Source organism: Cyclopterus lumpus, chromosome 24 (assembly GCF_009769545.1).
Source record: "Cyclopterus lumpus isolate fCycLum1 chromosome 24, fCycLum1.pri, whole genome shotgun sequence".
Lineage (NCBI taxonomy): Eukaryota > Metazoa > Chordata > Actinopteri > Perciformes > Cyclopteridae > Cyclopterus > Cyclopterus lumpus.
In genome coordinates this window covers 8,366,642-8,394,141 of record NC_046989.1, presented here as the reverse complement: position 1 = coordinate 8,394,141, position 27,500 = coordinate 8,366,642, and the positions used below count along the sequence as shown (strand labels likewise).

The window sequence follows — 27,500 nt, the reverse complement described above, 5'->3', positions numbered from 1 at the left end:
ATGGGCCTATTTTAACAGATGGTCTTGATTATCAGCTGCATGTGAGTCATATTTAAATGTAGTTTAAGAAAAAAGCCGAAAAAATGTTTTGTGTGATTAAGGTTGGTGGTTTGAAACCCAAAGGGACTGTTAGAAAAACATTTGGGCGTAAAGTAGGGTTTAGAAAGGGAGGAGGAACATGCTTGTTTGGGCTGGCAGTTCAGGGTCTTTACAGTTGTCTTCCGCCGGATTTATCGAAATATATTAATTATATGTGTGCGTTGGCTTTTCAGTGAGCAGCTGTGGCGGATCAGGTTCAGCCCGCGCAAACTACAGCGCCGAGAATCTCAACGGGTCTCACCTGAGTTACGGTAGCAGCAGAAAGTTTTCCTGATTCATTTTCTTCCCACTTTCGAATTAAATCCAATAAACAAACTATGAAACGCACACAGACCACGGATGCCATATGGACGAGCCCTCTGGACAGACGCCGAAGTGACTCTCCATCTCCTATCGAGGTACAGATGGTATCATGGCTCATTTCCCTAGATACCGCTGCAACAACACATGGACGTCTTTGACGCAACGTCAACGCTTCTTCCCATTCTGTTGCTATTGTTTTTCATTTAAATTCAGTTTGTGACAGTAGCTGTGTCTCTCAATAGTTCTGGATTGATCAAACGTCTCTCGCTCTTTCTCCAAAGACCATGCTAATTTGTTAATGGTTAACCTAACACATACAAGTTAAATGTATCATAAAAAGTTACCGAATTAGCCCCTTATATGGCCAACGCCTCCAGCCATCCAGATTAGTTAGCCAGCTTTAAACATTGAATTAAAAACTGTTGCGAGTGTACTCTCAGTTTATGTTAAGGGACCTTGCACAACTTGACAAGCCGTTCTCACATGAAACAATGATCTCCATCATTGTTTACAAACTGTGGAAGGGTCAATTGGCGTTCCATGTATTTGCAATTTGGCCATTCCTGCACTACGTTGGAGTTCAGACGCGTGAGGATTACAGGAGACATGAGGCATGTAGTCCAGCCCGTTGGTATGATCCTCAGTTACTTGTCCACTGCTGCTGCCAATGTCCACCTACATCTACCAGCCAGATGCCCTCAGACTCTTCCAACTGTCCCAGACAACCGACTCCTACTTCCCCCGTGCTCACGTGTTTCCACTTTCCCTCATCATTACCATTCCCAGTCATTTCCTGCCACATTGTCAATGGTGCGTGCTCTTGCTCTCCAGACACCTGAACCTCATAACTCTGAGACCTTTTCCCTGCCACATTCCTGTCACCTGTTTGCAGCTCCTTCTGCCTGTGTAAACGTGTGTCCCTGTGTGCTTTTGCATTTGCAGTTTTTCAAGAAATCACTCTTGACTGCGTTTGCACACGGCTGCAGCTTCACATGAAACATAATTCAATTGGTCATAAATGGTGGTTCTATTTTTAATTTTTTGTATCTTCCACAGGAGTCACAATGTATTTGTCCCTTTGGTCCGGGCGGACAATGATTATTCATCAAACTTTTTCCTTTTTTGTTAGTTTGTAACAAAAAGGCAAAAAAGCCACCGAGCTTTCAGAATAAATCAAATCATGGGATAGCCCGCCGTAGTGGAAGTCAGATTTAATTTATTAATACCATGTGTTTTTTTTTTGGCTGCCTTTCTGACAGTGGAGCTGCTCATATACTGAACCTATCTTTTCATAACTTTAACCCATAACATGCACATTTGAAAATATTGCATTTCCTGGCTCTTGGTACACAATTAGAGCAGCTGTGATGTAACTATGTGATAACCCCACTCCTCTGTATGATTGTTCCATGAACATATTAAACCTGAGATAACTGTGGCTACGGTGTGGAGATGAAAGGGAATAACCCCAAGCCGATTGCATAACGGGTCTGGTGGCTTAATGTCCAGTCACAGAAAGGAGGGACAAAGTCGATGGCGTTTTGAGCCATTTTCCACCATGAAATGCCGATTTTTATAAGTGTGGTGATAAAATGTCAACATTAACTCCAGCATTGAAGTGTTTCATCACAGTTCAGTTATGCAATTTAATTTACAGCTTGCAATCATTTCCACACAGTCCCTAAACTACATTCCAGTTGGCTCTGATTTTAATGTAATACACACACACAAAAAAAAAAAAAAATGAATGCAGCCGTCCCTTAAGCTGTTCAAGGCCCCACGAGAATGAAGATGGTAGTAATTGATTATCTACTTGAGTGAATAGGCTTTATGTCCTCAGCTATGCAGTCCTTAGTAACATTAATAATAAATCTGTAGCCAAACATTCAAAGTTCGTGACCATTCAAAATGACCTTTCAACTTACTTTGAGAGATCAGCAGTTAGTAAATGTTACTTTTTGTGCAACTTCTAGGACAAAGATCAATGAACACTGCGGAATTCATTCAAGAAAACAGATCGCTATTTATGAAGGCTCCATTCATATTAACCACACACATATCAGAAGGGAGATATTCATTCTTCATTGATGACGAAGATCTACAAACAAATTCTTTCAATAGATAGTTATGACGTATCTTCATTTGGCAAACGTTCCTACTCTCTTTGCTGCCGTTTATTACCACTTCTTCTTCGCCCATTCTCTCCCTTTCCATGTGTACCTATTATTTAGAGATATCATCTTTATGGAGTTTATTTAGTAGAAGCTAGATAAAAAGGAGAATATAAACTAAAATGAGTTAATTTCCTTTCCTTTGTTGGGAAATTGCCTCTTGTTGTCTTTCCCTTCATTCTCTATTCTAAGGAGTAACTCCTCGGTGGGCCATCATCTTTGTAACTCTGGCAGAGACTCTCCACTCTTCCTACATTATGACTCACTCAGCTCTGCTCTCCACAGACTGCTCTCTGCTGCGATTAAAATAGATTCTAACCATATGTGTTAATATACTACAAAGCTATTATTATTATTATTATGTTTGAAAGCTAGATTTGTGTTTGTTGAAGGTGTAGTTTATGATAAGCAATTACTAAAGACCACTATGCATGTTCTGCAAAAAGCTGAGGTGTAACTATAAACAAATAAATCCACTTTAATTATAATTTACAAAGCAAATGCATCTGTACAGGTCCACAAATCCTCAATCAGCGAATGTGGGTAATCAATGCAATAGTCCTCATTCGTTCAGAAAAACAAGACGCTAACAACAACCAGACGCAATTGATCCATGCCCAAAAAACAAGAATCCACAAATACGTTGAAGACATTTGTTCTGTTTTTACCTTTTCCAAAAGCGTTTGCTTCCTCTCCTCTATTCTTCTGTTTCTCCCTGTGTTTGTCCACAGATCTTCCAGAGTCTTATTAACTATGATCCCACTCCTCCTCTTCTGCTCTCTGTCTGCTCTGTTGTGAAACGCTCAGTCGGAGCGGGTCTGCTGCCTCCTCAGAGGAGGACAGCTCTTTTTAAAGACCAATGAGTGGAGTTCGGGGGCTCAAGGCCTTGGTGTGTGATTAAGGTCCTTTCAGGGTCTCCTGCTCCTCTCTGGGCGGGGAGGATTGTGTATGTGTGTGTAAGGTACCCACACACATTTTATTCAATGGTGCAGCTCACGTCACCACAACAACAGGTGAAGCCTTAGTGAACTACCACCCCCCCCCCCCCCCCCCCCCCCCCCTCCCCTCTTCCCCTCCTGCACCTCCGGTTGGCTTGCAATCTCACGAGAATCCTGAGTGGGTGATTATTAGGACGTTTCAGCGCTCTCAGTTACATTTCTTGAGTTCACGTTTACATGATCACAATCTAGTCAAATCAAATGCAGGTCGTTAGTGAATTCCGGCCAATCCTGACTCTAAATCCACGTAAAGGTCAGTACCGTGAGAGCGACATCCTTTCAAATGGGATGAGGAGCCGTAGAAAAGGGTTCAAATCAATTTGACCGGTTGGATCGTTTTTCAGCAGTTCTTGTCTACAAGGCGTGCGTGTATCCCTTTGTGGAAAATTCATTAGGGAGACTTGACGCACTTGTTTAGACGTCATGACACACACACACACACACACACACACACACACACACACACACACACACACACACACACACATTGAAAGAAAGGCCATGCTGTTGAAAAGAACTCTCCTTTCACATGTTAAATGCCAGTACCATACACATTTTATATAATGTTGGGTTAATATATTTTCAAGGACAACGCTGACAAGGACGAAACACAACGAATAACTTCTGGTTAGCTGGAGTAGAGAAAACAAGTGTGCATGTTGTAAAAGACGCTCAGTATTCACTTTTCTTTAAAAATACCCTCTATTTTAGTTAATTATTCTCTTTCATTTTACAGTGTCCTTAAAATATGTTCATTCCTTCTGTCTTCAGTGTTTTCAAAAGGCCCAAGTGACAACGAGGAAGTTGTTGATATGGCAACAAGTACCTGTTTACTTCACGTAAACTAGTGCAAAGTAGCGCAGTTACCTTGCAAAGTAATCAAGCTATGTTGTCTGATTAAAATGTATGACAAGAATATTGAGTTCTATGAATATTTGTAATACTTTTTCAGTATGCTTTTTAAAAGATTTTTTTTTAAAGATAAAAAAGTGTGCCTCTAGGGCGAAGTCATTAAGAAACGCCTTGTTCATATTTCATCTGTTTTATATCATAACATAACAGAGTTCATCAAAAGGACTCAATGTCTTCTTCCACAGTCGTTTTTTAGGGCTTGATAAATGAGAACAAAGGGTGCTTTTTCCAAAAGGTTATCGAGTGTTATCTCTTGAGTTAATGTTCCCTTCAAACAAGTCATATCATAGATACTTCACAGACTGTACGTCTTCAAAATCTGTAACCACATCCGATGTCTTATCACACTATTTAAAATCACCTCCTCCTTCCAATAAAAAATAAATTGTTGATTTACTGTTATGACTTTTTGAAATGTGAAATGTCTTCTCTGGCATGCTCAGTGTGTTTAGATAGATTTACAGTTTTAATACCACATTTTTACCACTTATACTAGCAGCATCTTGTTGTATATATACCTGGATTTTCTAAATAATATCTACACACATATTTTTTATTTAAAGTGTTGCTGTAACCCTACATTGAGAAAAATGAACTAAAATGCAGACAAGGAGTGCATGATGATAAAAACTAATATTTTAGAGCTTGATGGTAGTACAGTACAAATGGTTAAAACTATAATGAGAATAAGACCTGGGCAGACTGAAGCGGAAGTAATTCTCTCTGCTCCCTGTAGATTGAACCCACTTAACCTCCATGCGTCCAGTCCTCTGCAGGTGGTGTTTGTTCTGCTGCTGCTTGTGAATTTGAGTCATTAGTGGATATGAATGCTGAAACAAAAAGAGCATGCACACTCAGACACTTCTTTGATGGACAAATAAAGGTTAAAAACAAAAGGAGATGATGTAATTCATCTCCCTGTTGATGCTGCCGACTTCCACCGTTTCATAATAATGCAACCCCCGGAGGAGGCTGTGTGTGAATCACTAACTCACAAAGACTGTGCCATTTAACCACCTGTCATGTATCCCAATATTATCATCACATCAAGCCGAAGAGGTTTTAGAGACTGTGGAGGCAAAAGACTGATTATTTTCTCACCCAGTCATTTTCCGATCGCACATTTGCAGACGCAGTCAGAGAGATACTTCCTTGTTTAGTGGAATAACAATCCATCCATCCATCCATCCATTTTCAATACCGCTTATCCTCATTAGGGTCGCGGGGGCGCTGGAGCCTATCCCAGCTGACATAGGGCGAAGGCAGGGGGAATAACAATGCATTATGCTAATTTATGTATTTTTCCTCTTCATCAAATGTCCAAGCTTATTTTGTTGCTAAGGGAGAAATGACCACGTATAGCATGTGTGACTCTGAGGCCATGTACACCCAAATGTGGATTTTAGAAGGAGCTCCATGCATACAGGTATCACATTGTTCCTTGAAAGCTAACAAAACAACAGGAAAGCTTCCTCTTATTATTAGCTTTTATTACTTACGAATAGATAATAATTCACTCTTAAAGGTGTCTTCATCACATGGTGAACAATTTTTGATGGTTGTAACAAAAAAAAACAAATTCACTTGAAATAATCAAAAGTCGTGCACTATGGCAAATAACCTTGACTACACATTCATTACCCATTATTCATTGCGTTGAAAATAAGACATCAAGGGAAGATGTCGAGGATCTCCCCTTGACTTTAACGCTGCTTATCATGTTGAGGTTAGCGGATCATTCTTGATTCTTTTTTTAATTTCAAGTTATCACATTGGAAGTCTGGCTTAGCGTGGACGAAAGAGCAAAACAAATACAAAGAGAGATGTGTAGTTACAAAGGTATCCGTTTACCGTGGCCACAGCTAGTGGACTAATTGGTAGATGTAATCTGCCTCTATTCATATTCAAAGACACTTCCAGGCTGTCTTTTATAAGCAAATCTTAACAAGTCTTTGAGTCTAAGGGCAGTATCAGTCCTTCCTCTCCCAAGACATAAGCTTCAGATAAGAGCTCCTCTGGTTTTAAGCCAGACATCTGGATGACGTGGGCCAACAGATGGTTTCAGGTGTTCAATGCACGACATGTTTTCTCAATTACTGTACTTTCATCTATACGGCAGCAAAGGCTGGAGGGCTGCCAGGTGCAGGAAAGGGTAAGAAAGTTTAAAAAATAGATTTTGACCAAGTGCTTCTCCTTGAGAAAGGACCACATAAACAAATCTCATTGTACTACGCACATTATAAACACTTCTGCAAAAACAATTATGTGTAAGTGTCACAAGGTGTGTGTACGTGTGTGTGTGTGGTTTATGGGTCTGACTTCCTCCCCATGTAGCCTATGAGAATGTGCTTGTTGTTAACTGCACGTGTTTAATGAGCAACACCTCTCCACCACTGTGGAGAGCAGGAAGATAGGTGGACTGTCTTGGAACGGTTAAATCTTCTCCTCCCGGCTAAGTACCTCTTCTTTATTCATACGTGATTGCAAAAGTAGCCTCCTTTTTATATATTACATTTTATAACTTAGTTCGGGAACAAGGACCACGCCCACGTATGTAATTTCCTCCGCACAAAGTATTTAAGCACAACTGACCCATTGAGTTGCGACAGTCGGGTAAAACCTAAACCGCATACCTTGTAGAAAGGACCAGGAGCTTGAAGGTCGGGCAATCATCCTTCCCCATGCTGACTCTCCGACAGTCTCTATATCCCACATTTCCGAGTGGAGAGTCTCTCGACTGAAGAACGCAGTCAACAGTCTGATATAAAAAAAAGAAAAACAGTTTTCAAACTGGTGACGGACTCACAGCACAACACCACTCTCGCTGTCCGAGCTTCCAGAGCCCCTACCGGTTCCCCACGTCACCGTATCCCACCCTCTTCAAACTCCCTCTATCCCAGAGACATCTCACCTTACAATTTATTTTCCCTGGACTTCCCTCCAACTCAGCATCCTTTCCTGTTCTCTGGCTACTGCTTTTCATGTCCCACCCACACACCGGTTACCTTAGCGGCACAGACCGCTTAAACCACAGGACCGCAGTTTATTTCCTCCTGTTTCTGCTTTCACCCTCGACTCTGTCTCACTCCAAGCAACACTACAGGTCAGGTCAGGTATGGGGGCATGCGTCAAGGCAGCGCGTTGCTGCGTCCAACACTACCTATCGATAAAAAACATCGGATCTCATTACTCATCTCAAATTTCAATCTGCGTCTTCCGGGAAGGTCGATCCTCCTTGTCACACCTCCTTTCAGTTGCCGTCTCCGTTCCAAATATCTACGACAAACGTCAGACTCGACGAAGCATGCAGACAGAGCTAAAACTGTGCCACCAGTTCCCCTTCCTCTCCTTCTTTTGTGACGACCATAACGCCAAGCCAGAAGACAGCCAGCTGTTCAATGGTTCTCTTTCATTCCTCACCTCTTCTTCCACAAACTCCGAAATGTACCCCGTAGTCACAGCACCCTCTGTCGACTACTCTCCGACCGTTTTCAACAACCATCTTCAACCAACCCCAACCATATCATTTAGGTTCTCGGGCGCTGGTCATCCTCACATACATCCATTTAATTCCTTACCCTACATCCCTTCATCCCCTTACCCTACACCCCTTCATCCCCCTACCCTACATCCATCCATCCCTTACCCTCAATCCCTTCATCCATTTACCCTCCATCCCTCCATCCCACAACCCTCATCTCTTTATCCTCTATCCTACATCCCTTCATGGGCGACTGTGACTCAGTGGTGAGAAGCGTCGTCCTTCAATCAGAGGATCGGCGATTGGATCCCCGGCTCCGCTAACCCATGCCAATGTGTCTTTGGGCAAGACACTTAACACCAAAATTGATACTGTGTGTGCATGTGTGTGAATGTTAGATATAGTCCTGATGGTGGCACCATGCATGGTAGCCATCAGTGTAGGAATGGTTGAATGATGTCATGTAGTGTTACAGTGCTTTGAGTGGTCGGAAGACTAGAAAAGCACCATACAAGTACAGGTCTGTTTCGTCCCATGACCCCATCCCTTCATCCCAAGACCACCTACCTCATCCCACAACTCTCATACTTCTTTGTTTTCATTGTTGTTAGTGAAACAGCCTTAATGGAAGATTCACAGCTGAAATTGATCATAAGCTTGGGTCAAATAATTATTTGCATTTGATTCATTCATATGGCTTTGTTTTGGCCATGTGATTTATTTTTGTTTAGAGTGTTGATTTTAACTCTTAAGTAATTTGACCCAATTTGGAGAGAGAAATTATAGCGTTGCCCTTGAGCTGTTTTTTTAATGGATACACTGAGGCATTAGCAGCCATCATTAAAAGGATCCATTTCAAGGACTGCACTATTTTTCTCCTAACTTGGCTTCCCTGCACGCTCGCTCCTCGCTAACTCTAACTCTTGGCTCTGAAGAGGAGAGCTTCCCCCTCCGGACCTTGGATCAGACTTCAGTACTATTTAAATTGCATTATCTATTATATTTTAATACACTGTATTTTTAAAATAATCAATATCTGGGTGCTGTCCCAGACAGAGTGCTCCCCAGTAGAAATCTCGTAAGGAGAACAAATTTGCGGTTTCACCCCACGGACACACAACTTTGAAGCTTTGCTTGAAGCATGGAGATCTCAAAAGTGTTTGACAACAAAACAGATTATTCACTCAATAATGATCAAGAGAAGCAATTATTGATCTTTGGTCTCCAACAATATGTCAAGAGCCGAATCTTTAGATATTTATTCAAACTAAATGCTTAAACTGGTGATGTCAGACAGGAGGCGCTAATCAAAAACATCACACACAGCTTGGGTGGCCAAGGAGAATGCAGTTCTGGACATTTAAGCTGGGTCATGTGAATTTAGGTCTACTAACTTTTAATCACAATCATGTCTGAAGTGACTGAAACAAAAAAGCCCATCTGACCAAAATAGAGTGCACACAGAAGCGTGTAAACAATATCCAGTTGCTCCACATGAAAGCCTCCTCATAAAACACTGAAGCTGATCCAAGATTTAAACTAAGTGTTTAGTGTTGCAGATGTTAACAAACGCTGGAGACTATGTTAACCCTGTTCCACTGGTTACACGTGGGACACAAAAGTTCCCATGTAACGTAAATGAAAATTATAAATGAGGTCATTTTTATGAGAGGTACCCATTGTGTCAGTGTGTATTTTTTCCAGCTTAAGTTTCCTTCTTGAATTTATAGGTTTTTAAGAAATAGTTTCAGAAATCAAAACAGTCTGTGCTGGCAAACCTATAGTGACTGCCTAGCTGCCTTTTGAAAATTGTGGCTTGGTCTAAGTTATTTATGCAGCTCTCCCACATAAGTACGTGTCAAGTGGAAAATACAAAGCATGGAAAGCTAATAAACCTTCATGTCTCACATACTTAAGACCAATACAGCAGACAGGGTTAAATTGCTAAGAAAGGTTTGTCCTTCTGTGTGGAGTTTGCATGTTCTCCCCGTGGCAGTGTGGGTTCTCTCCGGGCTCTCCGGCTTCCTCCCACAGTCCAAAGACATGCTGCAGGTTAATTGATCTCTAAATGTCCCATAGGTGTGAATGTGAGAGTGAATGGTTGTATGTCCCTACATGTGCCCTTGATGGACTGGCGGCCTGTCCAGGGTGTCCCCTGCCTTCGCCCTATGTCAGCTGGGATAGGCTCCAGCGCCCCCGCGACCCTAATGAGGATAAGCGGTATTGAAAATGGATGGATGGATGGATGGTTTATGAACCCCGCCCCCCAGATACTTCCCATAGTGTGCAATAACTGACATAGTAAAATAATAGTGCACAATAACTCTGGTAATAGCAATGAGCTAACCAAGAAAGCTTATAAAATACAATATCTTCAGCCCTCTAGACTACTTATTGTATACTCTATGAATACTTTATTGTTATAATTTTACTGCTGCTGCCAGTTATTCAATCATCCAAAACATTTGAATCCTGCTCTATAGGATGATGCCAACTATAAATGTAAACCCATACATAAGGAAAAACCACATGTTGCACCTGCCTTGCTGTCAGTGAAGAAGCCAATGGGTGTAAATGAAAGTCCCATAACCCAATATCAGCGTTTAACACTCCCACAGCATCTCCCACAGGATGTCTCAGGAAGCACAGTCCTCTGGCTGTTTCCAAAATATATATAAATAAAGAACTTGAGTCACATGTTATCTACTGGAAGGGCACGCTAGTGGACACCTCATCACATGTTCTGTACTTGAAGGGCATGTTATAGGGCACCTAATTACATTTTCTCTACTGGAAGGGCACGTTATAGGGCACCTAATTACATGTTCTCTACTGGAAGGGCACGTTATAGGGCACCTAATTACATGTTCTCTACTGGAAGGGCACGTTATAGGGCACCTAATTACATGTTCTCTACTGGAAGGGCACGCTAGTGGACACCTCATCACATGTTCTCTACTGGAAGGGCACGTTATAGGGCACCTAATTACATGTTCTCTACTGGAAGGGCATGTTATAGGGCACCTAATTACATGTTCTCTACTGGAAGGGCACGTTATAGGGCACCTAATTACATTTTCTCTACTGGAAGGGCACATTATAGGGCACCTAATTACATTTTTTCTACTGGAACGGCACGTTATAGGGCACCTAATTACATGTTCTCTACTGGAAGGGCACATTATAGGGTACATAATTACATTTTCTCTACTGGAAGGGCACGCTAGTGGACACCTCATCACATGTTCTCTACTGGAAGGGTACTCTAGACGCACCTCATCACGTTTTCTCTACTAGAAGGGCACTCTAGTGGACACCTCATCCCATTTTCTCTACTGGAAGGGCACACTCATGGACACCTCATCACATCTTCTCTACTGAAGGCCACGCTCAAGGGCACTTTGCCATGTTTCCTCCCTTTAAGGACACCATCGAGGGCACTGTGATATGTTGTATCTGTCTTAGAGGAATCCAAGAGGGCACTTTTGCAGATAAAGGTGATTTTGCAATACAATTGCTTTGGCTCTGAATACATATACTTAATGTATTGGTTTGTAAGTTTTTGTTATTAAAACATTTTTTATCTGGTTTTATTATTTTCGAAACTTTGTAAACACATGTTTTTAAGTGCCACTTGTAATACTTCATGTGTGACATATTGACACAGTGGATGCAGATTGTGGCTGCTGTAAGTTGCATTTTAGCCACAAGAGGCTGCAATTTGTTCACAAATAAGTCAGGGTCGTCTTTATTCTGCGGGTTGAATTGTTCTTTTTCCAACGCTGATTGCAATTACATACATAAACACCCAGAAATGATCTTGGTTTTTGAACATGTGGAATTATATATATATAGTATAATGTACATTTGTTTTAAACTTGTCCAGCTAAATAAGTAACTTCCGAGAACCACAATACATTATATATCTTCTCTTATTGAACATCACACTTATCTCAAACAGAACATGAATTACCTTTTTAATAAACTTGTAAGTAATTTCTTATTTCTTGTATTTTTCACTCTCCTGTGGCATCATTAAACATCTATGTGATCCCCTTGCATGATACAGGGAGTTATCATTTGTTGTGGTATTTATAGATTGCTTTGAAAAAGGTATAATGAGACCACTGTGGACTTTACTCACAAGGTCTCATAACAGCATGACAGCAAGTGGGTGACAGTATTCAGCAGCATATTAAATTTTACTTAGAGATTACTTGTTTCAGTTTAAGTTAGCGGTATGAAAATGAAAACATTAAACATGAAATATTACAGGTACAATTTATTATATGTATATCCATATCCATATCCAAATGTCAATACTCTGCCTACTTATTTAACTGTTATAATAAAACAACTTTGCCCAGGACAAAGCCACCACTGAGAACAAAGATTAATTCAACATGATTTTTTTTTTTTTATGCAGATTTAAAGATATTTGTTGGACTGAACATAGTGATACTGTCTGACTGGCAACACAGAAATCATTGTGTAATGCAGAGTCTTAAAAAACATTATGTAAGGATATATATGTCGTCCATTAACAGCAATTAACTAAATAAATAAATGTTAAAATACAAATCAAAAAATTGCATTATTTGGCAGCACATGCACAAACAAGGGAAATATGGACCTTTTCTTACCACATACATGTATTTCACAACCTACTGTACGTTTACACACATGTTTATTATCTTGCTTTCTCATATATTAAAATAAACTATATATATTGTTTGAAATCAATTTGCCACATGTGTCTAAAGCTTACACGTTGTAAAAATGTATGTTGTACAAATAAATTGCCCGACAGAGGCTGTAACTCATCCCCGGCCAAAAGGCATACAGGGGGACATAAATGTGCGAGGGGACCTCCTTTGTTCGACGTTTAGTCACCTCTGTGGCCCCTGTAAAACCATTAAACGAGGAGGACTTCTCCCAGGAGCCCAGCATTCCTCAGATTCCTCCGGTCTGATGTCAGAGCGGAGGGGACGGCATCTGGACCAACTGCTGCCTTCAGGGTCCCCGCCGTGGCTGCGACCTTTGAGCTCTACTCTATGGAGGGATTTTCTCACTTTTAAATTGCTTTAGTAAAGATAATCATGTTTAGGCCTACATCATTTTTTACTTGCCTTTTTTTGTAAACCTACTTTCTCTTTTTGAATTAACAGCTGATGTGTATTAGTGTGACTGTGGGAATACTACTTTTTCTCTTGCTTGTTGACAGTTAGACCATTTAAATCTGTAGGTATACGCTAAATATGAGTTTACAGCTAGCCACCAGTTAGCTTAGCTTAGCACAAAGACGGAAATAAGATCACACAGCTAGTCTGGTTCAGTCAAAACACACAACATTAAGTACCAGCATCTGTAAAAGCCAGCTAATTATTACGTCATTAGTAAACAAAATGTAAAAATGAGAGCAAATAAGTCTGTTTCCCAAAATGTCAAACTATGACTTTAAGGAAGTTGCTATATAATTAATGACTTTCACCATCAACTCCTCTTACACATCAAATCCCACAAGTGCCTCCAACTCTTTTGGCTTGTCTTAAAACAAAACGTGGGACCCTGTCTCACCGGTTGTGAAGTCTTTAGCCTATATTAGCCTTATTAGTCTTTAGCCTTTTTTTTATTAGGCTTCATTGTCAGGGGGAAGCCAAACACATAACCGGTAAAGGAAGAACATAAAAGTATGATAATCCAATTCGATACATGCAGGCATGTGTATTTTCTTTCTTAATATCCTTCATCCTTGAGTGGCCCCTTGGAATTTCCTACGCGACCCTTTCAGAGGGTCTCCAACCCTTGTTTTACAGCTCCTACAACTCTTTATTCCAATAGTTCCTGCTGCTCTCGAAGGCAGCACATGGTACTCTCTCCCCCTTTCCTGAACGCCTCCATTGGGCTAGAGGGACCACTACTATAAACATACCAAAGTCCCGACGCGAGAAGAAGACCAAGTTGCAGCCATCCACGGCCGACTTTGGTAACTTTTTTCCTCACTGTTTTTTATGATCCGCGAAAACAACAACAAGCAAAACGGACGAAAAAAACAAAAACGTGGAGGATTTGAAGCAGCGACAGGACCGACTTTTCCTTACGCTGAAAGTGGCCCTCGTATGATTCAAGAGTCTCGGGGTTTTTCGTTCTTCTACATCGGAACTTATTCCCAAGAACAAAACGATATGTGGAATATTATCTGTTGGCTGTGAGGTTCACCGCCTTCGAGCAAAGCGGGGAGCAGAACACGGCATGTAGCGCAGGATTAAGGGTGAGTTGTCTTGTTGCAAACTAAATCTCCCCCAGGAGAGAAGTTTGTCATGCTTCATGGTCGTTTCCAAAACCTCGAGACTTTCTTGGAAGAGAGGAAAAGTTTTGTTTTTTTAAAGTCTGAACGAGCAAATGTAGGCCAAATGACTGGGCCACGTAGGGGATCCCAAATATTCTCATGCTAAACCCCCACCCGGGTCCTCCTCCAGATAAACATACATTAAAATACAGACAGGGCCCCCGATCCTGCGATCCTCTTGATGGGATGTGGCCTGAGGTAACCAAAGAACCTAAAACAAGGACTAAACAACTAGACTAGAAATACAGTGTGAAGTTACACCTCTAATCACAACAGCCTAAACCCCCTCAGTTTAGGCCTGCTGAAATTATATTAATACACTTGGCTTAAGGTACTTTATGGAGCCCTGTGCAGGACCCTCCCCTTGGGATCCAGTTTGGACATCTCTTGGGGAGTCAAATGGTCACATGCCAGGTAAAGGTTACCACTACTATACTGGAAAGGACACGTTTACACTGAAAACAACCAGCCTCAATAGTTTATTTTTTTACTTGGAAATGCACTGTAAGAAGAAAAGGCCGAGGGCTGCACATGCATGGATCTCAAAGGTGACTTCTTCTAGTTCTACGTGATTGGTTAAATGAGCGTGGTGATGTCATTTATCACTTTTGTTTGCCCTGCTCACACCCTGTGTGCGCACTGAGCGTAAATGTTTGTGTGAGAGTATGTTAAAGATGTGTTTGGACATGCACCTTAGACTACCACCATTACTGTAAAAAAAAGAAAAAGCAGAGTTCTGTGAAGGCAAATATAGCATAGCTGCAGGAGATGTAGGCCACACACACACACACACACACACACACACACACACACACACACGTATATACATACACATCTGGCTGTCTTTATAAGCTCAAAGGCATGCTGTGTAAATTATATGGTGCCAGAGCAAGTGGCTTGGGAGTACACACCACTTTTAAAACACTGGTGGACGATTTAAAGGACCAAAAGTCAAAGTTGTAGGTTCCGCCTTCATCCACGCTTCTCATCACCTCACTTGTTTAAGAGTCGAGACACAAGGACGAGGGGTTAAATATCTAATAAAATGTTTTCAATTCCTACCACAATGTTGCACTATTTGTTGCCGTCCATGTGTTTTGAAAACAAAGAGAAAGTTTCTCCATCCCAAAGGCATGCTTTGTTTACGTGCAGCATGGTACGATTATAAGAAGTGTTTACTGCATAATGCAAGCCTGCATGTAAAAGGAAAAGTGGCAATTGTTTGTGTAGCCAGTGGTCATTTGTGCGTAAAGGCCATCTGGCTGCTATGTGGGGCGAACATACCTTTTTAATTTAGGTCAAGTGCTCACGCTGTAGCACAGGGAGAGAGGGAGGGAGATACGTTTGTGTTGTTATTGTCGTAGCAGTTTAACTGAAGGCCAAGAAATGTACGGGATTCAAATTGCGATTCTCTTGTTGTTCTGCAGAGACCGTCTTTCTTAAAATTTGAATAACTTCCTGATGAAATAAAGATATCAAGTTGTTGCGATGTGAGGTTTTTTAAATAAATGATAATAGGCAACTTTTGCTAAATAAATTATAGATTTGTCATATTTTATATCGTCCTCCACTCTAATTCTATCCCTTTTTTAATAGGAGCAGGTTGATTAATTATCATAAGTTATCGTCTTTCAATGGAATATCAGGATGAAATACTGTATTGAGATATGATGCGGTCTAAAGCGCATACTAAATTTGAATTTCTCATAAATGGATATTATCTTCAGATAAAGCAAAAGTTCCAAAAATGTGGTGGTTCTCACTTCTCCAATGTGAGGGTTTCGTAAATGAAATATATATTTTAGTTTTTGGACTGTTGTTCGGAAGAAACAAGCAACTTTGCATGTCACCTTTTTGAATTTAGGAAGTTGTGACAGACATTTTTCACCTTTTTTCAGACATTTTATAATCACCACATTAATTGCTTTAAAGAAGTCACTAATAATATGAAACAATATTGTTCAAACTGGGGTAGTGTGTGCGTGTGTGCGTGTGTTTATTGAGTGTATTGCGACTTGCAGAGATGCTTTTGTCAGAGTTGTGTAAGTGCTGTGCTCTCTGGCAGCCTGGCTGACAACAACGGAGCAGGCGGCATGCTGCGACTTGCCCAACTCTCCCACACTCCACCATAGGTTCCAGGTGCAAGTCAATCACTGCTGCCCCCCCTCCCAAACAGGTCAGAGACCCCGCCCTCTGATCAGCCCAAAAGTTTAGAAACATGACTTTCCCGCTAATGTGGCTCGCATATGGGCCTAACTGGACATAACACACATATTTTTTTTAAGGGGATTTTTTGCGAGGAAGAGCTGTATGTGATTTAAGCCCACTTTTCTTTTCTCCCAATAGAGCATCAAGCAGAGACATTTTCCATTTTATCTCCAGTTTAAAATGTGTGACTTTTCCTTTCCTCCCAGCCGTTATTATATGTGTTGGATACAGCCGGATGGCAGCAGTAGCAAACTGTTGCTGCTTTCATAGGCCTGTAAACTCGAGAGTGCTGTTGAGGTCCCTGTTAGTGTCGGTCCCGCTGGGTTCAGCTGTGACAAAACACTCAGTGGCTTTTTGGTGATTGAGCATGTGTGTCTGGAGTTGTGTTGGTGCGTATGGTTGTGCGAGTGTGATGTGGTTCCCAGGAGGAGGGGGCATGGAAAATGTGAACAGCACGGCGGTTTGGCTGGAGCAGACGTGGTGGCCGACTGTCGATGGTCATGTGTTTCTGTTGTTGAGGTGGAGAGCCTCCGCTATCAGCCTCACTCTACATCACTCCCTTGCTCCATCCTCCCTTCAGGACCCCCTCCCCGCCCCCCGACCAACTGTACCAACACGATAAGAGCCTGAGAAACACTGATGTTGCACCTCTTCTCCCCTTCATGCCCCGTTCCCCATATCCTCACTTATCTTGAGCCTTTGTTCTCTCAACTGTGTGTTGGGACACTCGCTGCACTCGATCATATATTTCAAACTCTCCTTGCCTCCATGTCGTCAATCTCCAGCGGTCCCCGCCCCAGGATGAGTCTGCAGCACTACTTCACTGTAACCACTGTGTTAAACTGCATCCCTCTTTGATCCTCTCGCCCTTCATGTTCTAGTGACAGTGTTACACTGGGCATTCCCTGGCTATTACTGTCAACAGTAGCACAGTGCTGCAGCCCATGAACACATATTTCTATTATATTCCTGCAGTTACTTTCCTTGTATGATATTTATGGGTGCACATGCTGTCAGACGCATTCACTATTGATAATGTGGAGCTGAAAAATCTATGGAAATGAGAGCAGATCAAATAAAGATATATATATATATATATATATATATATATATATATATATATATATATATATATATATATATGCTTTCTAAAAGCAGCTTCTTTTTAGATTGTGGAGATTTTTAGTGTTTTTGTCATCGCACACCCTCATGTCCTACTTCTGTCTACAGTAATAACGCTGTCCATCAACAGTTGCATTTGTGGAAAAGTTGCTGCTTATGCAAACTACTTGGATATATGATAGGGATGCACCAAAATCAGCTATCAGGTCGATACTTACTCAAATACCTAGAGTGGATATCGGTAAACAGGGTTGTACACTTGTTCCTGTTAATAACAATACAGTATGTATATGTATTTATTTGTTGCATTTTGTTTTGCAAAGTTTAGGTCATGCCTCACATAAAATAATTATCCCAGTCACTTCCGCACCGTGAGGCATACGGCTTATTATTTAACACTGGTATCAAATTGGTACTATCAGCCGATACCCAAAACCACAGGTATTGCTTGCAGGCCTGAAAAGTTGGATCATTACATCCCTAATGCAAACATGTTTGAACTCCATCTTCCTCTACACCTAGCTGGGTACCAACATGTGAGTAGATACCTCTCCTTGCACAGGAGGGTACAAGGAATTTGCAATGTTCAAAGACAACGTTATCGTCTGCAAATGGAAGATATAGTGTATGTTGTAAGATGAACCCCCCTTGTAGAGTCCAGAGTCTGGTGGTGGCTGATAGAATGATGAGTTGATGCATCGGTGGGGAGGTGGAGGGGTGCGTAACAGCAACATGAATGCCCTGAAGGAAGAGAGACGGCAGCAAGATGATAGGCTAACGATGTAATTGTTTTGTTTTGTGCTATGGGATAGAGGAGACTAGCTGATCTGAACAGCTGATATCATGATTGACAGCCCCGGGCAATGAAATGATGAGTGAGCTTGCGTGAGAAGTGAATGGCAGATGTGTGAGAAATAAACGACGGGCTTCGGCATGCAAGATTGACTGAACGTATGCTCGAGCCTCATATGTGGGAATCATATGTTTTAAATCTCTCAATTTTGTTTAACCTTTTAAGTGAAGCTTTGATGATTTCTGTGTGTTAGAGAGATATAAAAATAACTACAGACGAGGCTCCTTCGCCGTCTGGATGTCACCTCTGTGCGAACACTCTGTGTTGTGTGTTTGTGACCGTCGCTCTGCTCTCATGTAGTGGAGAGAATGTGCGTGTGTTTGGACGTGTCTTTGTCTCAAAAATGGAACTAGAGAAAGAGGAAAATAAGAGCGCTGGAAAGTGAGGAAGCAGATGCGCTTGTTAGAAACACACGGTCTGACCGCCTGGTTCCACCATCTGTTTGCAGCTGCTAATGTTTGTGTGTGACAGACAGTAGTGTGTGTGTGTGTGTGTGTGTGTGTGTGTGTGTGGGACTGTGTGGAAGCAAGCATAACGTATATTGTGGACAATCTAAGTTCACTCCTTTTAAGTTGAGGAAACGTAAAGTCTTTTGTGTTACTTTTTCAAGAATGAAAGTTTGTGTGTGTGTGTGTGTGTGTGTGTGTGTGTGTGCGCACACACACACACACACACACACACACACACACACACACTCAGACCGCTCAGACAGAAACATGAATGGCCAGAGTTTCAGATGGTGGAGGGCCCTGATGGTGTGTCCTTCTGTCCCTGAGGCATGCTGGGAGAACAATTGCTATGTTGCTATGTGCAGTGGAGGCATTTACTCTATGGGCCTTTTCTCATGGAGCAATAGATTACACTGTTTTTGTTTTACGGCGGAATACCATGGAATTGGGCAGCAAGGTTCAGTCAGGTCAAGTCTGATCCAGGGTCAGCTCCCAGTATCTGCTGCTTCTCAGACGGACTTTGGCTGTATGTATCCAGGAATGTGTGTAGACTTCAGAGCCTTATTACCCCAAAACATCTAAGTACTGAGCTCGTCTTAGCTCTCCAGTAAGCCAGTGGGGCAAAAGAGGATCAAAGTCCTAAGAAGATTGTTTTTTTGGGAAACATCAGACCAAATCTGGCTGTTTTGGAGAAGATTTGTTTTTGTATGTTTTAGCTCTGCTTAGTCACCAGATATGACCATATATCAAGTAAGACACACACACACACAGGAGAAAGAATAGTTACGTTAGGAGTCGTCTGTCATTGTAAATGTTTAGGTTTTTGACTGAGTTGGATATGAAAAGTAATTTAATAACGTACTGTTCACAATTTTCAAAATTTGATGGACTAAATTATTAATGTAGAATGGCAACTATATTGATCATTGATTTTTAAGTCATCTCTTAAAGCAAAAAAAATGTACTGCTTCCAGACTCTCAAATGTCAATACTTGCTATTTTTCTCAGCTGATACTAAATAATAGATACTAAATATCAATATCATTTGTTTCCATTGTCAGAAAAGGCATCCTGAGCACATTGACGTTAAATAATTCTGCATAAGAACTCCGACTATGTGATCCAGGCCTGGTTTAAGCTCGTAGACCAAACTGTAAAATGGGTTCGCTGGAGGAAGAGTAGTTACGAGCTGTGAAGCACTTAACCCCTTTGTTTTGCTCCAGTGCTCATGTGTAACAGGAGGGGAGGAGGAACAGGGAGAAACAGGGTGGTGTCGGTATTTCAGACCGAGACAAGCATCAGAGATCCGATTGATTGAGTTACACACGCTACACTTGCGTCCTCAGCTCTTGGTGGACTGCGTCTAATGGTCTTAGCAGTAGGCGACAAAGTGCCGTTTTGTTCCCGCTATTGTGTGGATGTGAATGGAGCCAAGTGACAGACGGGCTGCCCTGAGAGAGACGGAGCACGCACACACACACACACACACACACGCACACGCACACGCACACACCAGCCGCTCTGCTAGCGTGCAGATGCTCGGGGATCGCATTCAGCAGTCTTTGTGTCAATGCAAAAGTCATTATTACATTTTAAGTTATTTTCTGTGTTGTATTTTGCTCGCTAAATGCTGCATCTCTGGCTGTTTGCCACAGCTGTTCTGGATTGGTTCATTCTCCCATGTCTGCTGAATCCAACAAAAAAGATGACTGGCTGCAAAACATCACACCCTGAGGGAGAAACCTGTGTCAACATTGTTCTTTAACTGATTTTATATCCGTCTTTTGTCAGCTGTTAACTCATAACATCTACTGACTGTTAAACCCTGTTCCCATTAGTCACTGCTGCGACACCTGTCACGCTCTTGGTTCCCGCGCGGCACAGCGCGCACGTTACATTAACAGCGGGGGAAGGGTTACCAATTTATATCCTTTTGTCATTTTGGAAACAATGAAACTATTCTTTTATGTCATGACGGAGGTGGACAAAAGAAGGCTTCTCATTTCTAGCCGGTCGTCTGAAATAACAACTGTTGCGTTCCATCAACCTATGGTTGGCGAGCTAATTAAACTCACTTTAACAGATCTTTATTATTCACGTGATGCCTTAAAGCATGCATTTTGTACATGCTTGTTTCCCCCCCCCCCCTCCCCAACCCAAAAAAGAGCAGGACAGATAGGCTAATGTTAGCGTAAACTTTAATATAGTAGCATCCAGCAGCTGCTTCGACACAGTTTGGGGGTTACTCCACACGTGCTAGTTGTGAATTTGGCTTTTTTTCAAAAGGTAACCTGTAACCCAACAAACTCGTTCTGTAAACCCAGTTAGTTCATGATATGCTCCGTGGCCTAGAAAGTAACGCCTGCATACGACTGTTGGTAGTGAGCTGGCGTTACTTCCTACTGGACCTGCTGACTGCAGCGTATGTAAGCACTGATACACGAACAGTTCATTTGTTTCTTTACACTTTTTTGCTCCAAAAAAATGACCACCGCTCTAACTCTTTAAATGCTGCATTGGCGTTACTATAAAACAATGCAGATCTGCCCGGCTGTTACAGTTGCTGAGTTTTGAGTGGTTCAACCAATGGTCAGTCAGCATGTAAACAACTACTGTCTATGAGGAATGACCTCTCTTTGTGTCAGCCAAAGAAACTACACAAATTACAACGTTCTGGAAACTACTTGTTCATTTCCAAGTTTATTTGACAGAGAGCATGTATAATAAACAATAACTTTTAATACTTGAAATCGGATGCATTAGATAAATAGCTAAATATAAAAGCTAGTTTCCGGGCAGGTGTGAACAATACAGACGGCATGTCGGCATTTTAAAATCCAGTCTTCGCACAATGTGTCTGCAAACAGTGCTGAAGACATTCTATACTCGTGGTAATGTGGTTCAAGCACACACACAATAAAATTTAAAAAAAAGATCCTCTGTCTTTTTTATTTTTCACCTTTTGTGCCCCTGACCACACTAGACTAGAGGGGATAAAGAAGAAACACAACAAAAGATGGGAATGGTTTCATATATATTTAGCCAATGCTTGCTTTCCTGAAGAAGAAAAACAACCCCCCTCCCTCCGTTCACCCTCTCGTTTTCACCATGCCACAAAATTACAATGTGCAAATTCATATACGTGTACGGCGTTTTATGCACGCTGGAAATAAACACAAAGGTCGGGAGAGAATGTTGCTGCAGCGGCGTTGAGGCAGCGTGTTTTTGTGTCGAGGAGTGGGTTCTGTCCTCGGCTATTGTCTGTCTGTCCGTCTGTTTTTACTCCACCACACACTTTCAACCATGCCACTGATTACTAGTTTAGAATTGCACTAACTGCTGTCTGGTCCTTTGGCTAACCTCTGACGAACCTGGTGAGTGTGTGTGTGTATGATACTATATATATATATATATATATATATATATATATATATATATATATATGTGTGTGTGTGAGAGTGATCCTGTGTGTTTTGTGGTGTGCTCTGTCCATGCATGTCGATGTTTTTACACTACACTGTGAAAGTATGTGTCTTTATTTGTGTCTGTGTGTTTTATCTGCGTCTGTAGGCTTGTTGACGGTGATCTTGCAGGGCCTGTGTGCTTGGGAATGTTTCTTGACGGTTTTTGGGGAGGTTTTTACGACCAACCTGTGATGTCACTTCCCCTAACCTAACCTGAGCTCGAGGGGAGGGTCAGAGGGGCTGTGGTTTGGGTCAGGTGGCGAGTGCGATCACATATCCTCAAGCTAATTCACTCGCCCATTGTAGCCCAATTACTCACACTGTGTGTGTGTGTGTGTGTTGGCATGAACGCCCAATACAAAATCTAAGATGATGCCACTTACAGTGAGCTGTCTGATGGATTCAGGAGTAAGGAATGTGTTACGGCTGTCAGAGGCGCTCGGCTGTTACAAAAGACGAGTGTGATTTCAAATCGAACCAAACAACATGTCTCTAATACAGCAGTTTGTAACCATTTCATTCAAGACTCGCTCACTTGTGTCTTTTCTCTCCCGCTCTCTCACACGCACACACACACACACACACACACACACACACACACACACACAATTTCCCTCCTTGTGGTGCATACTTGCGTCAGGTGTGCTCTGTTTTTCCAGTAAGGGCAGAGAGGAATCTGGGCTGGGGTCCAAGCTGACTATCAACAGCACATTGTCAGAGCCCGGGACAAGAAGCAACACATCCACTCCATCTCCACTCCTCCTCCTTCTTTACTCCTCCTCCCCCCCCCCCCCCCCCCCCCCCCCCCCCCCCCATTTCTCCTCTTCTGATCACTGGAGCATTGTCGTGCTGTATTTTGTTTTTTTCATCTTTCCGTTTGTTTTTTCCCTCTCTCTTGCATCCATCCATCCATCCATTTAATTAATTTTCATGCACTTTCCTGAGGTTTTTGTAATGGTTTTCAGTGACCGTTCTCAGTGTATGGAGAACATTTTGTGGTTTTCCTGCTCAAGAGGTGTGGAGACACTTTTTGGTTTTGTGGTGTTTAGTAGTTCCTGTCTAACAAGGCTACAAGGTGGCCACCACCCTTAAAAGGACTGCTTTTAGCAATCTGAATTAACGTTGACGTGTGTGTGTGTGTGTGTGTGTGTGTGTGTGTGTGTGTGTGTGTGTGTGTGTGTGTGTGTGTGTGTGTGTGTGTGTGTGTGTGTGTGTGTGTGTGTGTGTGTGTGTGTGTGTGTGTGTGTGTGTGTGTGTGTGTGTGTGTGTGTGTGTGTGTGTGTGTGTGTGTGTGTGTGTGTGTGTGTGTGTGTGTGTGTGTGTGTGTGTGTGTGTGTGTGTGTGTGTGTGTGTGTGTGTGTGTGTGTGTGTGTGTGTGTGTGTGTGTGTGTGTGTGTGTGTGTGTGTGTGTGTGTGTGTGTGTGTGTGTGTGTGTGTGTGTGTGTGTGTGTGTGTGTGTGTGTGTGTGTGTGTGTGTGTGTCACAGGTGAGACTTTATAAATATGTTTGGGTGTGTGTGCTTTACTTCAAAGCTCATCACAGACATGAAAGCTAAGAACTGATGTCTAACCCAGAGATGTGTTCAAAGTGTTCCCCAAAGACCTGTCTCAACCGTAAAACCAAAGTGTCTGTGTGTTGGCTTGTCTTCCTCATAATGTTGAAGTTTTGTTGGAGTAATTAACAGTTTTATGAGTTTCTTATTGACATCTTCTGTTTTGTGGCATTGGCTGACAAACAGTGCGTCTTTGAAAAGCATCTGTGCCACCACCGCATGTGTGTGATCCTACACACAACAACACTGTACGCTTCAACGTCTGGCACTGTGCTGCTGTTGGGAGATAAAAAGGAAAGGAAAGGCCTCCCACACAGGCAGATATGAGACTTAGGAGCTCCATTAGTTCCTCAAAGCCAGCTGCCGGGTTCAGATGGATGTCTGCGCTCGGCTGTTTGATGTCCATTCATCCATAGCCTTACATCTCTGCCTCTGTCTCCCAGCTTTGCCTGACGCTGGGCCTCATGGGGCTGGAGAGGGAGCAGCTGCCATAACTATAGGATAAAGCTGTCTGCTACCGTGTGATTCCTGCCTCTGTTAACATTGCGGCACCGCTGCTGTTGTGATGATTGTGCTAGTCTTGTCTGTTTTCTGTGTGTCTGTTGTTTATGGGAGGTAGGTGGGAAATATGATGTTGGAAGGTTTGATAGGAGGAGGGATGCTTACTGATGAGAGCAACACGTAGTTTCGGCATTCCAGTTGGCTCATTTGAATTTCACAAAAAGTGTCTGTAGATATTTTTCTAGTTGACTAATTTGTCTCTTTGTCATCTCTCCTTGCAGCACCCGTTCATCCTCTTCTTCCTCATCGTCCTCCTCCTCCCCTCCGGACATCTTTGGGAATGGGCCAGAGTCTTGCCAGGGTGCATCTTTCCACCCGGTGGTGTGGCTGGCGTCGCGCAAGAGTGAGGAGGGCAGCGGCCAGGTCATAGAGCCTGCCCACCCCTCTCTCTGCTTGCTTGTGACTTTTGACCTTTGACTCAGCTGTGACCTCCTGCCAGCCATGCCCTTCCGGCTGAAGCTGCGGCGCACGCGGCGCTACAACGTCCTGAGCAAGAACTACTTTGTGACACGGATTCGCCTGCTGGACAGCAATGTGATTGAATGCACTCTGTCAGTGGAGAGTACGGGACAGGAATGTCTGGAGGCAGTGGCCCAAAGGCTGGAGCTACGGGAGGTGAGGAGGAGTCTTTTTTTAAAATTTATTATTACGTGACCCACGTACATGCTTGTGTTAGACTGATATGCCAGCTGATAGTTGGTTAGTTTGAATTTGCAATCTGGACAATTTTTCACTCTTTGTATCAATTCTGTATCATTTCTTCATTCAAACATGTACAGGCAAGATGTGGAACTGCTAACCTTGCAGATTCTCATATTAACCTTTTTAATAAAGAGTTTAAGTGTCAAAATGCTGAGGTTATCGCCGTACCACAGAACACAATGCTGAGGGACACATTGACATTTTTAAGACTTACAAATTATCTAATTGCCGTGGTGTTTAACATTGATCATGCACAGATAAAATAAAATGAATGCAAAAAAGTAAGATTAACTCTCAACACTTTGTGTGTGTGTGTGTGTGTGTGTGTGTGTGTGAGACACACAGAGAGAGAGAGAGAGTGTGTGATTTAATGTGAGGGGTGGCCACGCGTCTCTCCACACACCCTGTGTGTGTGTCTCCCTGCCTTCTGCTTTCCTGTCTTGCAGGGTCCTTGTGTGTCTCTAACGAAGCGTGGCTACCTCTGTCCTCTTTTCTCTGCAGAAGAAAGAGATACTGCCCCTGTCCCACTCCCCCTCCTGTCAATGCTTTCGCTGCGTGTTTTCTCTTATCTCTTTCTATTCCCTAATTTTCTTTACATTTCCTTCATCAAGGTTTAACCACCACCTTGCTCTGTACTCACACAGGTATGTTGCATTGCATGGGGCTTATTGTTTGTAGACGGAGTTGTTTTGCGTGTGAAGGGGCAGTTTGTTCACAGATTGGAGAAAGATTGTGTGTTTGGTTGACAACTGATTGACAAAGTGAGACAGAGGAGCGGTGTACATGTGCGTACTCACGTAGTGTTGTGGTATTTGCCAGGTGTCAGTGATGTTATAAATAAGGTGATGTGACGCCTAAGCTTCAGCCGGTGTCTGCCCCCATGCATGCTTTCGAGGAAGTCTGAATTTGTTGTTTTCATCTTTATTGCTGTATCTGAGGCCGTGTGTGTGTGTGTGTGTCTGTTTGTTTGTGTGTGTGTGTGTGTGTGTGTGTGTTCTTGCAGCTGCAGCTTCAAAACTTTCATTACAGTAGAGTCAAAGCATGCAGACCGAACAGGTGTGCTTACCTGTTCGGTCTGCATGTGTGTGTGATATGACACATACACACACACACCAATGAAATGTCATTTTTTAAATTCTTAATTACATGGTTCGACATGAAAACATAGTTTGATATACTTTGAGATCTTTTATTTTGAAAAAAAGCAGCTTATTAGCGCCGTTAACAAAAAGATTGCGAATGGCAACGGTGTCATGTCTCCGGTACATTTGAGCATCTTACAGGGCTCTGGCATGCTCGTGCATGGGTTGCAAGTATGGTGTTGGTTTTGATTTGTGAAAATCCCAGGAAGTTGTTGAAACGTACCCTGGATGCATCCTACAGCTTCTAATCTAGATGAGCAAAACTATTGAATGTCAATTTAACAAAGCAAATGTGTATTTTTAGTCAAAGTACTTGCTGTGTAATCAATACATTTCAGAAGAACTGAGTTGTTCTCTGTGAATGTCGTTTCTGCTGTTTATTCAGCTGCATTGTGCTTCATTTCCAAATGGCTTATGACTCTAGATAAAATAATGGACAAGAGACCTTTTGTGAGGTAGGATCACTGCCTGTTTCCTTTCTCCCAGAGTCTGGTCTAATATTTGTGTTTAATAGAGGTATGCTGCTGACGTCAAAGGTTTGATCATATTTGAAGGAGAAATATGTGCTTGTTGTATTTCAGTTGTTCATTTATCTCGTCTCTGCTCAATTGTATTTCTTAACTAATTTCCCGACAACCCTCTATTTCCCATCCCAATACTTTGTCTCTCCCATTGACGGCCATTTCATCCATCTCCCTTCTGTCTGTTTCTTTTCCGCCTCCTCCTCATCCCTCACACTGGCCTCCTCCCTCCGTCTCTCCCTCTGGCTCCAGACCCATTACTTCGGGCTGTGGTTCCAAGGAAAGACCCAGGCCCCGGCCCATCGCTGGGTGGAGCTGGAGAAACCCCTCAAGAAGCAGCTGGACAAGTTTGGCAATGAGCCACTGCTCTTCTTCGGAGTCATGTTCTACGTGCCCAGTGTTTCCCGGCTGGAGCAAGAAGCCACCAGGTAAAGGGTCTCCAAACGCCACGTACAGTTTGCAAATGTTAGACACTAACTCACTCAATGAGTGTTACTTTATTCGGTTATTTCTGCGTCAAGGTTTTCTACCAACACCATCTCATTTGGAAAGGGAAGAGTTTATTAACTTGCGATACAATGAGAAACATGCAAACTATATGGCACTATATCAA

General features: G+C 42.4%; 1 protein-coding gene across 1 annotated transcript in view; it reads left to right on the top strand.

Annotated features, from left to right (window-relative positions):
• Positions 1–13,863: 13,863 nt before the first annotated feature.
• The window catches only part of LOC117727693 (tyrosine-protein phosphatase non-receptor type 14-like), a 37,056-nt gene continuing 23,419 nt past the window's right edge, over positions 13,864–27,500 (top strand). Inside the window, exons 1-3 of the mRNA XM_034528119.1 lie at positions 13,864–14,235; positions 24,744–25,137; positions 27,140–27,315. Of these exons, the coding sequence (XP_034384010.1) occupies positions 24,964–25,137; positions 27,140–27,315 (350 nt within the window). The 5' untranslated portion in view covers positions 13,864–14,235; positions 24,744–24,963. The remainder of the gene's footprint in view (positions 14,236–24,743; positions 25,138–27,139; positions 27,316–27,500) is intronic.